We start from the raw sequence: 18,463 nt of genomic DNA on the forward strand, positions 1-18,463 counted from the left end.
TTTAATTCTAATTATTAAGAACATAATATAAAGAAGACAATAATTATGAAACAATGATAGTAAATCTCCTTGAAATCAATCAGTATCAAAATTTTTGAATAAAATCAGAACAGAACGATAGAATATTAAAAATTAGTTTCATTATCAAAATCATATCTCTCTTTTTTTTAATGTTTTATTAAAATTGTTATTCGTTAAATAAGAAAACTTTAAACGAAGACTTTTGCGATTGACTTTGTACGCATTTATATGTATTTGTGCAAAATGAAAAGCAAAATTCGACGAAACATAAAATTGAAAGCACGTGATAAACAATTATTGTCAACGAATTCCGTGTAATTTCTAGCATATACTGCATCATTAATACTAGATTTACATTCAGATTAGACATTTCTTATATACCTATTTTTACAAGCGTTAAAAAAAAAGAATAATGCTTATTCTTAGAGCTTCTTTAGATATACCACATAAAGATTTTCGAGAAGAAGAAGATTTTAAAAGAAAATGAATTCGGATATATATTTGTCTCATTAATTGGATAAAAATCAGCATAAATGATAGGAGAGAAACGTGAACGGTTTCTATAATTTTCCAAGTGAAATTTGAAATGCGTCAAAATGACGCGCCCTAGTAAACCTAGTATTAAATACACATCTGCTGTAATAATGATTTGCCCAACACAAAGTAACCACGTTCCTCCATTATCGCGACAGCTCTGTTCATCGATCACCGGAAATCGAGTTCTATTGCCCTCGAAATAATAATTTTACCCGAACGATATCTATTGATTCAATATTCAAAATATCTTTAATCGAAAACACCGTTCGACCATCGACGTAAACGTGAAAAAAAATGAAATGAAAAACAACACGTGTATCGTTCGATCACATTACTCGATTATCAAGTGAGAAGAGCACGTCACGAAGACCACGTGGCCCGTTGCCTCTTTGAAGTGAAGAAGGCTTCTTTTACGCCGCTTTAACTCTTCTCCTGCCCCCTTCTCCGCGTTATTTCACCATGCTTGCCAACTATCGCCACTGTATCCCTAGTCATCTCTTTTCCCCTTCCCTACTAGCTACCACGAGGCCACCTTTCTCTCTCTCTTTCTCTCGGCCGTTTGCCCTATATTTGGACCTCCCACCATATGGATGAGGAGTGATGCATGAAAGAGGAACACTCGCCGTTGGCGAGAGACGCGGAGGAAACCAGTCAGAGGAGGGCCTTTGAAACAACAATGAAGTTAGCGTCTCTCGCTCGTCAGCGTCGGTAATGCACGGAATTTACGTCAAAGGGAATTCGAGCAAGCGGTACAAGCGTGGTATAAGGACGTAGCGTGGCCTGGACAGAGCGAGCGAGAGGGGGAGATGGATGTACAAGAAGGAGGAAGGGAGAGAGAGAGAGAGAGAGAAAGAGAGAAAAAGAAAGAGGATTACCGGTTCGTTGCAATTTCACGACTAGGAAAAATTGCAGGAATAAAAGAGAAAGAGAGTTAGCCGACTTGCCTCTAATGCCAAGGGGCTAGTGGAAAAAAGTCGTTTCGGTTGACGAGCTGGAACCAAATAGAGACGAATTGCATTTCGATTGAACGTCTGGTTATCCTCGGAAACGATTTCCCTCGATTTCGATTCTTCTAATTTTCCCCATTGCTGAGATTCTAAAATTAAGAGAAAAAGGTAAAGGATGAATTTGCGTGTATTAAAAACGCGATCGCGAGAGCGCTTTAATATTACATTCCCGTGAAAATTATGAATTACGAGGCGCATTATGAAATTTCGTCTTTCTCGTGGTTCTGAGCGCGCGAGCCTCGCTGATATTTTGTCGAGCCATCGTGAATGAAGATTCACGATTTCGTGAATAACCGCTTCGACGGTAATCCGGACTGGGAACTAGGATATTTTTCTCCCGACTGAAATTTATTTGTGTTTTTTGAAATTTTTTTATACGAATTCATACACACGCGAATCTTGTATCCCATTATTTCTTCAAGGTGATAATTAGAGAACTGAAATAAAGATGAAAAGCTTCTGTAAATATGACATTAAAAATGAAAAAAAAGCTTTCAAATGGTGTAAAAGCTCATGGTGTAAAATTACGTTTTATCTGAACTTTACGATCTATAATCATTATGTGTGTATGTAACGAATAATTTTAAACATATATATGTATACATTAATTAATTCCGTGCATATTTCAGAAAAAGAAAGCTTCAGAGCTTTACGGCCTGAAATTTTCGAATAACAACATGCTATTCCAGTATTCGTGTTTATACACGTCTATCCTTTACGTATTTCTTCACATATTATTCTCATATTATTCTACTTATATTTGAATCATTTTATTTTACATTTTAATCATTTCTTTTTATACCGCATATACATGTATTTTTCCTTCGTTATTTATCTTTATTTTTCTGATTTATTACTTATTCTTTTCTTTTTCAATATCATGTCTTCTTTAAGAAAATATTAGAAAGAAAAGCGTTGCAAACCATGCATCAGTTGGAACTGTTTATTTCTAAATAGAAGATCGTTTGACGATCTTCCACCAACCTTTCTTCCTCTCCGAATTTCTACATCACGATTTTCCTATTCTTTTTATCGTTCTCCCAAAACAGACTATGGAATAAACATCGACTAGAAATGCCGTTTTATTGAAACCAGTAGAAGAGATTTCGCGGTCTCGCATCTATTGACGATAGATGTCGGGAGGTATCGAAGCGAGATTCATCAATTTCCGATCCACAAGTCCACCATCTCTATTCGCTGCCTTCATGTATTCATCTTAGACGAAAGCATTCTATCTCTCACGGTCCTCTCCATCTCTCCAGACGACAGAACTGCCTTTTGTAACGGGACGCTCAAGCATTTTTAATGACGACGAAATCGACACTTTTAATTATAGAAAACGTCTCTCTCGTCTTGCTTCTCCTCGCATCGACCAAGAGGCTCCTCTTCGATCTTGGACTTTTTCCCCAGTTCTTTGCCTTTCCACTATCCTTCTCCCTCTCCCCCCCCCCCCGCCTCTTTCTTTCCAGATATACCATTTCCATTCCTCTAACCCCCCGTTCCCATCTCGTGTCGCCGAGATAGAAACATCGAGAGAGAAAAAATATTCCGGCGCGCTTCCGTCGCAGCGAGTCCATTGTCTTTTCCGTTTTCTATCGCGATGCACGGGAGTCAGCCAGCCAGCCAGCCACCCAGCCAGGCGTAGTGCGGCTTTTAGAATCAAGAATTCGCCGTGGTCTTTCACGCTCTTGCCTCTTGTTCTTCCTTCTCTTCAAGCAAACGCAGCCAGGATTTTTACTTCTATCCGCCCTCCCTCGCGTATCGTTCTTAACGAGATGGATGGATTCGATTGGGGCGCGGACGTTTCGAATACGCATCGAATAATTATTTTCTGATCGAGTTGATTCGATTTCGTTCTCTTGTTTCATTGTTATTGTTATTGTTATTCATTTGTTAATTAATATACTTGCGTGGACGATTATTAACCGAGCATTTGCAATTATGGATGCTGATGATTCAATGTTACTTAATTTTGATAATCGAAATAGGAATCTTTTTTTTTTTTTTTAATTAATTTATTTAGAAATATGCACAGTAAATAGGATCTAGTTGAATAATATGTAAAAGTAATTCCTTATGAAAAAATAAGAAGGAAAATTTTTTCATTTTTTTTTACAAAATTTGAGCTTGAAAATTTTTTAATTATAAGTTGGTTAATTTCTGAAAATAATGAAAAAATATAGAATAAATTTTATTTATTATTATATATATAATTTATTTTTGTTGTTATTATTAATTTTAAATGTAGAATAACTTTTTATCAATACTTCATTTATATCCAGTCAGAAATTAATCAATTTCGCTTGTTTATTTAAAAAGTTTTCAAAATTGATTTTCTCGAAAATAAAATTTTGGACGAAAAAATATTTTTTTTTCTTATTTCTTTTTTTATTAAAAAAATGCCTTGTGTTTGCTTGTATGTTTTTCAATTGAATAAAAATATAAATAATATATCGTATTACGATTGCAGATTTTTATACAAATATATTGTAACATGTTTAACACGTTTATCATAAATATATATTTTTTTCTTCAAATGTTAATTTTATTTAATTTTTTATGAACTAAAATAATAATTGAATATTATTAACAAATTTATTCATATGTTGAATAAAAGTTTTGATTACGATAGAATATTAAAAACTGAAAAAATTTTGAATAATTTATATATAAAAGTAATAGAAAGATAAGTAAAAAATATGCAAATCTATATAATAAAATTACTGATATTTAACAAATATTACATAATTTGACATATATTTTGAACAACATGATATATTTTTTACATATTAGTTGAATATCTGGATTTGATGTCACCTGAATAAAAATCTATTCACGATATTATATCATTTGTTGAAATTCTTGTCTCTTTGTAGTTTTATCTTCCATTCTGAATTACCTAGCTCAACACAATTATCTATTCTATCTTAATACCTTTTTTAATCTTCAATCTTCAAAATATCTATTCATATTCATTTTATTTAATTAATTTATACCAACTTATAATAATATAATAATAATATCTAACAATAATAATATAACGAGATCCAATGAAGTTTACAAGACGCAAACGTCTTCTTTCATCTTTTTCTTCTTTCTCCTCTTCTTTTTCTCCATTTTATAATTTTTTTTTTCCCCCATCAATGCAATGAAAATAGAAAGATTTCCCGCGAATGGGAATCCAATCTGTGTCGAGCAGTGACGTTAAAAAAAAAAAAAAAAGAAATTCCACTCCCGCTGGTATTTCTTTCGATATTTCTCTGCCCGGTTTCATAACCGCGCGTACTTCAAATGCTTCTTTGAAGTCGTATGAAAACACACGGTGCACAAAGTGTATACCGCAATGGCAATCGGGAATGGTAATGGTGGTTGAAAATGAACCATACCATAGAGAAATATACGTGTACATCGGTGGCCTTGTTTTTTGATTTCGTAGACGCGCCACCGATGCTGCTGTACTCCTTCATCGAGCAAACGTTGCAACCGGGGCCGGCTGTATCCTTGAAATGTTCCGCTGCTGGTAACCCAACACCGCAAGTCACCTGGGCCTTGGATGGTTTTCCTCTACCGACCAATGGAAGGTAGGCTTCATTTAATTGTTCGTAACCAAACTCCAAGGTGTGTCCAAGCAGCAATCAAATTGCTAATTATCCCATGGTATCTTATGGTGCATCGTGCAACTATATATAGGGTTAATTAATTTAATTTGATCGAATATAGTTTTCGAGGGATGGATATTGTATTTGATGGATTCGCTATTTAGGGCAAAGTGATTATTTTTAGTTAATGTTATAGTATGAAAAGTATTTACATTGAAAAATTAGATTGGAAGATTGGATTTTTGATGCTTGTTTATTTTTTTAATGTGTTAAATTATTAGTGATTGTGGCATTGATTTTTGTATTAATACGAGGGAAGGATTCGTAGAAATATTTGATTTATGAAATATGAAAAGAGAAAAATAAAGACATTTGAAATCTGAAATATAATCAATTTTGATTATATAATTTTTATTATTCCAAAAAATTTTTTCGTGATTTGTATTAATGCTTAATTTTGATTATAAATATTTGAAAAATATAATTTATTTTTGATCTTTTGATTGAAGAAAAATATTTTTCTTTTTATTTCATCTTATTTTTATTGTTCTTTTACTACTTTTCTTATCATTCACTTTTATTATTTTTATTAGTATCAGATTTTTCATATAATAATATATAGCATCATCGATGAGTTTAATTGCTATCAGTGATGATTTGAAAATATTAAAAAATTTCATATCATTTTCAATATAGAACATTTTTCATAAAAAATATTTCGTTGCTCTATTAATGTTATGGATTAAATTAAATGGAATTTATTAATGACTTATAATGTTTAAATTCTCATATAAGATTACATAATATCGATTTCTGGCTACGAATATTTTTCATATGTAACATGTCATGATTAAATAACACGAAATATTTTCTTTTCCATTAAATTTTTCCTACATTTTTTTAATTTTCTGTTAAATATAAAATAATCAAGAAAGTTTTGTTATTTCTTTTGTAATAGAAAAATATATGATAAAATAAAAAACTATTTATGCAACGTTGTTTTAAAAATAAAACAATTGTTGAATTGTGTGTTGAATCACATTTAGAATTATTCATTTTTATATTTCTATTATATATTATCTACTATATTCAATTACAATCAATTCATAAAATTCTTAAAGGTCATTCTCTTGAATTGTTATAAATTTAATTAAATTTCAACAATCAACATTAAAGTTAAAAATAAAGAAGAAGATATTTTCATAATTTCCCAAAATTGTAATTTTCATAAAATCAGTATTTATACTTTTTTTTCCCCATTAAATAAGAATAATTATTTTAATGAATAAAAATCTGTTTTCTATTCATTTCAAAACTAACAAAAAAAACGACAAAAATTTTCTTGGTTGCTAATTATCATTTAATCTTAAGTTATTCTAATTTCTTCCGTATTCGTACAAAATCCTACTTTAATAATACCAAAGCAAACAGGGCACACGTTACTGTCACGTACGGCTGATAAAATATACGCCATTTCTCCTTGGTCCGTCGCATAAAGCATACGCTCGTAACTCTTGAACAATTGTTTTAACGCGCGGTTGATGTCCCGTAATTAAAATGCAATCTGCCTGTGGCAATGGTCGAGGACTCGCATCTGCGCGAGGCCAATTTCAATTTCAAGTGCAATATCCCGGCAAGAAGCCGGAATATTTATTGCGACGGCACGGAGCGTCCTCGTGGCGGCGGATGGAAAAGGCAAAAGGCAGAAGAAGGACACGAGAGGATATGACGAGAGGAGATTCTCGTACGGGTTTAACGACAGATCGACATAAAAGATGCTCTGCGATTCTTCGGCCGTGCCATTTTATCATCGTTCTCGGCCATTTCCTTCCTTCCTTTTCGACGAAAAGCAATTCGTATATACCGGTTGCCTCGGGGCAAAAACGAGCGATTCACATACGTTTCTTTGCAATTACTGTTTTCCACGACACACGCAAAATTAATAATTTCATTGGAAATTGGAACACTTTGAACGGGGATGCGCTTGTTGCGACGCGGTAAATTGAAAAACGATCTCTCTTATTGGAGAATAGAAAGTTGTTGAGTGTCTCTTATTCGTGAGCAAAGTTAATCGTAATTGGAAAAAAAAAAAATAATAATTTGTTCATTAACTGGGGAGGATTTTGTTGAAATTGCGTGGAGAAGTTTACTTGTGAAATATATTTATTAATTTTATTTTACATTGATGTGTTGTGAAAATTGAGACTGAAGATTGAATAAATATATAAATATATAAATGAAATTTCAGAATAAAAATTGAATATTTGTTCGAAGGAAAAAAATAACTAGTAAAAGTAGTAATAGCATGTTTATAATCAAACTAATTTCCTATTGTAATATCTTAGGGAATGAAATAGTGATAAAATTCGTATTTATATTATAATTTTATGCTTTTTTTGCAGTCTTGTTGTTTTCAATGAAAAACAAAATCGATTAAGACTTATTTTGTTTAATTTTGAATTAATAAATTTGGAATAAAATAATCAATTTCTCTTTTTTTTCTTAAAAATAAAATAAAATAAAAACTTTCTGATAAATTTAATAATTAACAATTCCAAATTATATTTTTTAAACATTTTTTCTTAAAACTTGTTCTATTTAAATTTATATAAAGGAATCAATCTCAGTTTTAGAATTGGTTAAATCCAGCTTCCAAGTAAAATTAGTTAAAGTAAAGAAAAGTAGTAAAACTCCATTATTGTTAAAACCATGGAAATCCATCAATATTCAGTTTAACCAGTAAACTCGCAAAACTACTGAGAAATAATTTAAAATTAGAATATAAATTACCCACTTAAAATAAACTTTTTTTTATCAAAGTTTTCCATTTCATTTTTTCTTTTTTTGATTAGTATATATTTTTTTAAATTACCTTTTTCACTGACAAAAAATATCGATATTTTTAGAATTAATTATTTAAAATGATAATGATAATATAAATAAAAAAAAAAGATTAAAAAAAGATTGTGACATAAAATTTCTTTGTTAAATTGATTGTTATTTGAAGTATGAATAAGTTAAAAAAAGAATTTTTCATTAATATTCAAAGGTTCATGATTGGTCAATACGTAACAGTTCACGGCGATGTTATATCACATGTCAATATCAGCCATGTGATGGTGGAGGATGGAGGAGAATATTCTTGTATGGCCGAAAATCGAGCTGGGAAAGTCACTCACGCTGCTCGCCTCAACGTTTACGGTAAATATTATACTAAATCTAATAATCAAAATTCATATTGTTTAGCAAATTGATGTTCTTCGATAAAATTTCTTTAACTTATAGTTTATATTTCTATCAAATCTTTCATTGCTTTAAATTGTTTAAATAAAATTGAGATAATTTATATGAATAAATATATAAATATACACATATATATTTAAGATATTTAAGACGGATTAATTAGATTATTAGTAATTAAAACTTAGGTTTCAATAGTTAGAAATAAATAAGTAGTATTGCTATATGTGTTGTCAGACATTTTATTACACATCAAATTGAATATTATTTTTATATGAAAGAAAAAAATTTTTATAATAGTTATACTTAATCCTGTATAAAATTTACATTTAAACCATAATTTTGTTACGTAATCTTCTTTGCAAAACTCTATTCTTGAAAAGATAATTTTATCATAGGAATAATATTCATAATCAAATTGTTAATATAAAGACAATAAGAATATTACAAAAAAATATTAATAAGAAATATTAGAAAATTAATTGATAAAAATTATAATTTCATTTTTTTCTTCAATAAATATTTCATTACTTTATTTATGTATTTATTAAAACATATATTTTAAATAATGAATAATATTTCATAAATTTCAATCAACTATTTATTCGTTTTTCTTATTTGTAAATTTTTGTTTTTCTTACCTCAGGTCTTCCATACATTCGACTAATTCCAAAGGTTACCGCTGTTGCCGGTGAAACTCTTCGTTTGAAATGTCCGGTCGCCGGCTACCCAATCGAAGAAATTAAATGGGAACGAGCGAATCGCGAATTGCCAGATGATCTTCGACAAAAAGTGCTTCCAGACGGTACCTTGGTCATCACGAGCGTGCAGAAGAAAGGCGATGCAGGCGTGTACACGTGTTCAGCGAGGAATAAACAAGGACACAGCGCGAGAAGATCGGGAGACGTCGCAGTGATCGGTAAGGCATTACGTTCGATCCGCTATCCCACGATTGTTCCAGATTGTTTCGATTCCAAGCGGACGACATCAAGCGTGGAAATGGCTCGCCATTATCCGATGGAATAAAAATAAAAAGCGAAAAAACCACCTACGCTTTTGAAAGAATCGTTATTACCCTTCGAGCAATGTTGTGCAAAAACAAGAAAAAGAAGAAAAAAGAAACAGAAAGAAAGAAGACATTTTCTAGGATTCTAGGATGAAGGATGTTCCCGGATGACGTGTTATAGAGCTTCGTCTATGCTTATCGAGTTCACAAGCTGTCCTTGTTGTTATTATTCCAGTTCCTCCCAAAATTAGCCCATTCACGGCAGATCGTGATCTTCACCTCGGCGAACGAACGACGTTGACTTGCTCGGTGACGAGAGGCGATCTGCCTCTCTCGATCTCCTGGCTCAAGGATGGACGAGCGATGGGCCCGTCGGAGCGAGTCAGTGTCACCAATATGGACCAGTACAATAGCATACTGATGATTGAACATTTATCTCCAGATCACAACGGCAACTACTCGTGCGTGGCCCGTAATCTGGCCGCAGAGGTATCACACACGCAGCGGCTTGTGGTTCATGGTAATCCTCCTCTAGGCCCCCTTCACTTTTGCCTGACGACCGCCTGCCCGCCCGAAATTCGAACGAGTGTCGATCAGTATGAGTGCGTACACGGTTGCCCACACTCGCGAATGAACCGCGTGAGGATCTCAAAGTGCTGTTATTCCCTTCTTCGTATTCAGAAATCATTTAGTCTAAAGCGACCAGATATAATAACCATTTCACGTATTTTCACACGTTTCTTCGTTCTCGCTTCCTCTGGAAACATTGGTGTTTTAGCGCTATCTCACCGCTGTAAATAGCTTTCAACGTGAACCAATTACCAATGAAGATGTGTGATCGCACAGCTCGTTAAGTTCTTACGCGTTCATTCGAGAAGGAGTCTTTATTTTTTTTCATCTAAATACAAAAGCCATCGACGTTATTCAGGAACGTAGAGACCTGGTGACGCGTTACTTCATGACGGCTCACGCTTAGCGTGGCTCATCCTCCTGCACGAGACCTGCCACTATCATCTCCTACGTTTCTCCCTTGATTCTCCAATTTCGACTCTTCGAACAGGGATCCCTTTTACGATCGAATCAAAATCGTTCAACAACATATTTTGTAACGCAAAGATTTGGCCGCGAAGAAACGAAGAATTTTTCACTTGAGAAAAATAAATATTTTCGAAGGGTCGAACGAATGCTAGCTCTTGCGTTGGGAACGACCGTATGCGGCGTGAGTGTGCGATGCCAAGTTAAGTGTACAAGATGTTTTAGGGCGGCAGGGGCAGGTCCGCGGCGGGGCCACCCTCTCTCTCCTCTACATTGCTACGTTACTATACTGCCTCTATTGTACATATTCTACGTATATATATATACATATTATATTCTATATATATATCTATACATATACATGGACGTACTACTGTCTATATATATAATATATATAAACATATACCGCTACTTATATAAAAAGAGAACATATATATATTTATACATATATATATAATGAACACATGTACCTGGTACAAAAAAAAGGTTCTTGCGTTTTTTTGGTGCCATCTTTTTCTCGCTCTCACGTATGGTTCTCTCTTCTCTCTTGACCTTTTCCAGTACCCCCTATTATTGAGCCATTTACGTTCCAAGAGGGACTATCCGAGGGGATGCGGACGCGGACGGTGTGCGGGGTCGCGGCGGGTGATCCACCCTTAACTATATCCTGGCTAAAAGACGACCAAAGCCCTTTCCCTTTGCCGCCTAATATCGCTTCCGCAAACATCTCCCAACTGGATCCTTATTCGAGCCTCCTCAGTATAACGAACCTCGCGGCCGAGCACTCCGGCGACTATACCTGCGTCGCCGCGAACCCCGCCGCCGAGGTCAGGTACACGGCCAAGCTACAGGTAAAAGGTAACTAGATGATCGGCGACCCTTTTCCATCATCATCCTGAAAACCTAAAATCGATCTGACATCATTATCTTTATCGATCTCGACGGGAATCCGGATGGGATATTTCTTATCTTATATTTTATATAGATTGAGAAATTTTTTTGCCAAAGTTTTTCTTTCCTTTCTTTTTTTCTTTTTTGTAAAGAGTAACGAGTGCTTTGTTGAGTGCTTAACGAGATAATTTATTTTGTTGGATTTGTATTTGTTGGATTTTATTTTTAGAATTTAACACGTTTAGTCTGACGAGTGTGTTTTGTTATTTGTTTTTTGTTCGCAAACTTTTTTTAGACGGTTATTTAGCTGAGTTTATTGTCAACACTTTAGTCCAGCTATTTATAGAGTTTTGTAATTATTAATTAATTTGATTGAGTAGATATTTGATTGAAGCGGATATGCGTATTTAATAGTACTTAAATATTTTTTTGCCATTGAAAATTTTATTGCGCCTTAAGAGATCATTGAAAGCTCGAGATTTAATAAATAATACGTATTTTACGATAAAAAGTAACGTCGAGGTCGAGATCATCCTTAGATATCCTGCGTCCAATTGTACATCTTGAAAAATTAATCAAATCCATCTTTGTCCGAATTGCCATAATCAATATCCGTAACCATCGAGTCATAACGCTTTACTAATTCGATTCCTGCATCACCATCGTTAATCGTCGTAGTGTTCTCGCGCGAATTAAAGGCAAGCTACAAACTTGATAATCCTGAAATTATAATTATACATAGAGATATGAAATATTAATCATTATGAGAATTTATTCGTAGCGAGATCACGCACGTTTCATTATCGAACCCTTTAAATTCATTGAATTCATCCTATTCTCCTTGAAATCCAGAAAATTCCCTGTTCCTCAGACACAGTGTGTATTACATTTACGTTGCTTTGGCTCTCTGGGAATGCGTCGGTATCTCGTGGACCCCCGAGGTTTGCTTGACTTGACCGAATAATAAAGGTAACAGTTTGCACCTTTCCTTATTTTTACTCGTTTCTTAAAACGGAGCAAGCAACCAACCAACCAAGCAAAACTAAAAAAAAAAAAATATATATATATATAATGACAATGATAATGGCGATGTGTACGAACAAAAATGAAACTCTCTTCTGGCCTGCGTGCGTGCGTGTATGTGAGCATCGATACACTTTTATTCTGCATGCTCTTTTTTACTATGACATAGCTGTGATTTTTTCTGTCTGCATAATATATTTATATATATATATATATATATACCTTATATGTTTGTGTACATAAATTATTATTACTTATATATATATTTTAAGTGTTTTTTGATCACCCGAGTACGAGCACGTGCCACTCTGCTCACGACCAATAATCTTCACAGAAAACCTATGCGCTGGCTCTTCTTTGGGCTCGTTGGAAGGCAACCTTTTTTCATTACACTTTCTGCATGCCTTTTTTTCACTGTCTTTTCTATTTCTGTCACGCTCTTTTTTATCTTTCTTTCGCGATCGCGAAACGCACGGGTCACGAATGCAATCGACTTTCCATCTCGAGCATAAATGAAAATATACAAGAAGAAAGGATTATTAAATATCCATATATTTGCGTGCACATTGTTTGTAAATATAATTCTGTTTTGTAAAAAGGTATAACGTCAACCGAGGTAAAATTATAATATTTTGAAAGTAAAGATAATACGTACCCCGTGCAGTTTCCAATTGCGAATTTTCGGTAATGTAGGCTAGTAGTACGTATTTATGATTAATTAAATTTCGTATTCGTCAAACTAGTCGTTAGAAGCGGGTACTTGATATATATCTATATATACATATATATATTATTATTCGCCTATCCACGATATATATATCTATATATCTTTCGGTCTTCCGCCGACATGCTCTCATCCATAACCTCACAATCTCCCGCCCAATTTGCGCCTTTTCTTCTTCCGAGAGTTCTACTTGTTTCACGCCACAATTGAACGACTATCTTATATATTTAATGACACGTTATATACACACACATATTTACATACCACTTGATCTATATACACACACACACACACACATATATATATATCTATATATATATTATATTGTCGCACGCGTTAATGCGTGGCCGGTATTTGCCGTCTTGTAAAACGTTGGAACTCCCACTCACAGTATCTCGCTTGTGCAGCGTTTTTCACCACCGTAAAAAGTAGAACCCGCCAAACAATACACCCCAAAAAATACATAAAACCTTAAACTCTCGACACGTCGATGCGCGGCGTACCGATCGTATTACCGTTGGAACTCTTTCTCTCTCTTACATCCGGTGTTTGTCGCAATTTAGACGATGCACACAATTAGTGGTGATTTCGTTTCAGCCGTAGCTAGATATACAGAATCTCAGATAGATGCTTCATTCTGCACTGTGTACCTCTTTTTTTTCTCTCTACTTTTTTTACTTTTTTTTTTTTTTTTTTTTTTATTTCTTCTTTTTCGTATGTTTCCTTTTTGGGCTACGTATGTACGTTTATGGTGTATCGAACGAACGCTTTTACATTGATGATCCTTTAGTAGAAGCAGAGAACAGAACCGTCATTTAATTTATTCCAAATGATTCTAGATAATCGGTCGAACAAGTTTCGCACGTCGCGAACGTCTCGCATCGACACGTGACCCCCCACTTCCATACTTGAACCTCACCCACGAACCTTCATTCACTTTGATCTTAATGTCTCTATCACTTTTTCATTACGTAAATTTAATCATTTTTTTTTCTTTTTCCACCATCTATAACGATACTCGAAATTTATCAAAATTTCTGTCGCGTATAATTTGTAAATTTTACCGCGCATGTTAAAATAATTAATACTTTTTATAAATAATTTTTGAATTAAAGAGAGAAAAAAAAAGGAAAAGAAATAAAACGAAAAAAAAAAAAAAAGGAACGATGATTCCTCGTCGACGACAAGCGTCATCGCTCAACGTTTTCTTTCTTACTTTCACTTTTGTACAGTGTATACTTCTATCTCATTTTGTACATATATATATATATATATACATATCTCGATAATACGTCTACAACGATGCAACGCTACACCGTCGACGAGTTCGTCCTTTGACCGCGCTTTTTACGACTCTTTCACGACGTACCTGTCTCTAAATCGCTAACGACCAGTAAAAATAAACATAAATCGCGAGTAACGCGACGGATTTCTCTAAAACTGTCCGCTCTGGTTTTCAGTACCTCCACGATGGATCGTAGAGCCTACGGATGTCAGCGTTGAAAGAAACAAGCATGTCGCTTTGCACTGTCAAGCGCAAGGCGTGCCCATCCCTACAATTGTATGGAAAAAAGCCACGGGTAAAAAATTTGTTATATCAAATAAAGATGTTAAACAATGTAAAGAGTTGTTTAAAAGGTGAATAAGAGTTAAAGAATAATTAAAACTTAAAATATATAGTTAATATAAGTATATTTAATTATTTTATATAAATGATTGTAGTTATATATGATGTAATGAAAATTGTCATGTCATCCCAAAAATATTTGAAAATTTTGGAAATTCATTTTTAATTGCAAACGATTAATTATATTAATTCGTTACTACTTTAATTAATAGTTAATAATTAAATAAAAAATTACACTTGCAATAACTTACAGTATTAATATACAAATGATTGGCAAAGCACAAAGAAGTTTTTCTAATTATGTCAAAGATATATTCTAATTATAATAAGTTTGAATATGTATAATAAAGCAATGATAAAAAAGAAGGTAAAAAATTGAATTGACAATAATGTATCGCATTACGAATTACTTTTTATCTTGAAAATGTATAAACTAATATTAGAATTGTTTTTTTAATTGGAAGAACAAAATATATTTGTTAAAAAGAATATTAAATATTTATTTGAAATATAGAAAAAATGTATCATAGTTATTTTAGTGAAAATTAATTGATCGAATATAATCAAACGTGTCTATTTTCATAAAACACAATATTAATTTCATCAAAAATATTTATTTATATTTTCAATAATTATAAAACAAAAAGTTTTAATATTCTTTATTCTGAGAAATTGCTAATTCTGTTAAAGAATAAAGTTCAATAAATAATTTTCCCTCTTTTTATAATTTTTAAAAACTCTCTAGAATTTTGTAATGTTCTTTATTTAAATTTTTCTTATCTTAATAAAAATTTCATTAACTCAAGAAGTAAATTTTTGCTAAAATCGTAATATAATGTATATAACATAATAAATATCTTTCAACTTTTATAAAAAAAATTTTCAAATCCAAGAAATAAATAAGTCAATTTAAATTCTTCTTTAATCTTTTATTATAACAACATTTGTACTTTTACGTTTAATATTTCGTACTTCACGATTGAAAATTTCTCTTTATCTGAACAAAATAGGAAGCAAATCCGGGGAGTACGAGGAGTTACGAGAAAGAGCGTACACGAAAATCCTCAGTAATGGTACGCTGTTGTTGCAACACGTGAAGGAAGACAGAGAAGGATTTTACCTCTGTCAAGCGAGTAATGGCATTGGAAGTGGAATTGGCAAAGTAGTCCAGTTAAAAGTAAACTGTAAGTACCTCTCTTTGTCGAACGTAAAAATTGAATAACCACTCAACAAATACATCGCTTCTTTTTCAAACGATAAATTCTTAATCGTAACAAAGTCAACTAGAATTTACAAAATTTATTAGAATTTCTCGTTTTAATTTTTAATAATAGCCTCTCCATATTTCGCGGCTCCATCGAGACTTGTCACTGTGAAGAAGGGTGACACCGCAACTTTGCATTGCGAGGTACACGGCGACACACCGGTCACCGTCACCTGGCTGAAAGGCGGAAAAATTGAGTTAAATCCCTCGACGAACTATCGGTAAAACTGAAATTAGCTTGAGCACTGTTGAATGAAACTTGCTGAAATTGTTAGAATCTTGTTTCCCAATGTTTAATAGAAAAATGTTATTTTAAAGTTTAATTAACTTTTGATCAAATTTCGATCAACTTTGTTTCGTTATTTAGTGATAAGTGTTTGCGTTAGACAGAAACTATTTAAACTTGATTAAAAATTTGAATTCTAATTACTTTTTATTACGCTTGATTACGCGTTATTATTTTATTATTGTATTATATTGAATATTGTAAATACTTTACAATTATTTTATTACGCGCAAAGAGTTACAGTGAAACGTGAGGTAACACCAGATGGTGTAATAGCGCAATTACAAATTTCCTCGGCCGAAGCGTCCGATAGCGGCGCCTATTTCTGTCAGGCGAGCAATCTTTATGGTCGTGATCAACAATTGGTGCAACTCCTCGTACAAGGTACAATACTTTTATCGACAAGAATGAATATATCTGTAAAAATATTCGTAAAAAAAAAAAAAGCAAACAATTTTATTCGAATCTAGAGCCACCACAACCGCCAAATTCTTTAGAAACAGCCATGGTTGCCAGTCGAAGTATTAACGTAAAATGGCAGCATAAATCGCAAGATACCACCGAAGTGACTAAGTACATTTTACAATACAAAGAAGGCGATGGTGATTATTTTACAATTATCTTAGAGAAAAAGTATATTAATAATGAAAATACAAATGGAATCACTTAATTATAATTAATTTAATGCCTATCAAATAACTTGTATTAAAACAGCTGGGATATGGCAACAACAAGAATTCACTGGGCCACCTCTGCCATATGCTGCTCTAATAGATGAATTGAAACCGGCAACTAGATACACTATACGCGTAATAGCCGAAGGACCAGCAGGCAGATCAGTACCCTCGGCGGAACTGATTGTCAGAACGGAGCCACAAAGACCGGCTGGACCCCCGATTAATCTTGAAGCTAGAGCTTTGTCCTCCTCTGAAATTTTAATCACTTGGTCACCACCATTGCCTGAACTTCGACACGGTGACATTCAAGGATTCAATGTTGGCTATAGAGAAACAAGGTAGGAATGTCAAAGCAGAGTGTGCAATCGATTTTGTGGCTATCTATAGTTACCATATCTCGAGTGAAATTCATTAATCAGCTTCTAATAGTTATATAAATATTGTGTATTTATTAAATATTTAACAAAGAAATTATATATGATAACAACATGTATAATTCTATATAGAGTGATGTATTTGATGAAAGATCTAATATCTCTATTTATTTGGTATTAGAAAAAAAATATGTCAGATTTACATATCAAAATTATTTGTATAAATTATATATTCTTCAATACTATAGAAGTTATAAATGTAATACATTTTTTTTCTAATAACAACTGAAATATGCTTCATTTTATATGCACATGCAGAGTTTTAAAAAAAAGCAATAAATTCTTTTAAATTAATTTTTATCATTTTTATCATTTAGAATTTAGATTTAGAAGCACAAAATTGTCAATTCAAAATTATATTTAAAAATACATAATAATGTATAATGATTATTAAAAAATTTATTTAAAAAAAGAATCTTTTACTTCGTTTCTATGAAGTAATCTCATAATTGATATTAAATAATAATTTTGACATTTTTCAGCTAATATATTTCTGAATCAATTCTTTTGTTCAACGAAAAGATTGGACAATAATTATATAGCATAATTATAATCATCAAAGTCTTTCTTTCTTTTAAATTGAATTGAATTTCATAATTTAATTATACAAATACTTTGAAACACGTCGAACTGTTCAAGTTTAGAACTCCATTATCAATCTTCTTTCAGCTCGTCAAATCCCTCGTATAACTTCAGTTCCGTGTCCGGAGACGGAGAGGAAGGGGGTGCAGAACTTCGGCTAACAGGGCTTCGACCTTATACAAAGTACACTTTGGTGGTTCAAGCGTATAATCAAGTTGGATCTGGACCACTTTCCGAACCTTTGCTCACACAAACGATGGAAGATGGTAAATAACGTTCTGAGAACAGCAAAGTATCAAAAATTTTCTTAATAAATTATATTATAATTATCTAGTTCCTAGTATACCACCCGAAGATGTAAGATGCGCTGCGTTAACTTCGCAATCCCTTCAAGTGTCTTGGCAACCACCGCCTAACACGCACAGCAATGGTATTATTCAGGGATATAAATTACACTATGAACCTATCTTGGCGGACATGTGGCGCAGCGTCGATGAAATGGAAGTAAGC

General features: G+C 32.9%; 1 protein-coding gene and 1 long non-coding RNA gene across 2 annotated transcripts in view; one reads left to right on the forward strand and one right to left on the reverse strand.

The window, feature by feature from the left end:
- Positions 1–18,463, forward strand: part of Dscam2 (Down syndrome cell adhesion molecule 2) — a 183,340-nt gene that overhangs the window by 149,499 nt on the left and 15,378 nt on the right. Inside the window, exons 8-19 of the mRNA XM_012495693.2 lie at positions 5,002–5,146; positions 8,214–8,365; positions 9,051–9,323; positions 11,007–11,303; positions 14,544–14,663; positions 15,721–15,894; positions 16,045–16,195; positions 16,496–16,644; positions 16,731–16,862; positions 16,975–17,275; positions 18,041–18,219; positions 18,288–18,457. Of these exons, the coding sequence (XP_012351147.1) occupies positions 5,002–5,146; positions 8,214–8,365; positions 9,051–9,323; positions 11,007–11,303; positions 14,544–14,663; positions 15,721–15,894; positions 16,045–16,195; positions 16,496–16,644; positions 16,731–16,862; positions 16,975–17,275; positions 18,041–18,219; positions 18,288–18,457 (2,243 nt within the window). The remainder of the gene's footprint in view (positions 1–5,001; positions 5,147–8,213; positions 8,366–9,050; positions 9,324–11,006; positions 11,304–14,543; positions 14,664–15,720; positions 15,895–16,044; positions 16,196–16,495; positions 16,645–16,730; positions 16,863–16,974; positions 17,276–18,040; positions 18,220–18,287; positions 18,458–18,463) is intronic.
- LOC116413881 (uncharacterized) lies at positions 11,761–13,645 on the reverse strand. Its single transcript, XR_015294698.1, has 2 exons — positions 12,131–13,645; positions 11,761–12,056 (listed from the first exon to the last, which is right to left on the reverse strand). It is a non-coding gene; the product is annotated as an uncharacterized LOC116413881 (long non-coding RNA).

The sequence above is a fragment of the Apis florea genome, unplaced genomic scaffold, assembly GCF_048593485.1.
Source record: "Apis florea isolate Af1SG1 unplaced genomic scaffold, ASM4859348v1 contig_2190_pilon, whole genome shotgun sequence".
In the NCBI taxonomy this organism is placed as follows: Eukaryota; Metazoa; Arthropoda; class Insecta; order Hymenoptera; family Apidae; genus Apis; species Apis florea.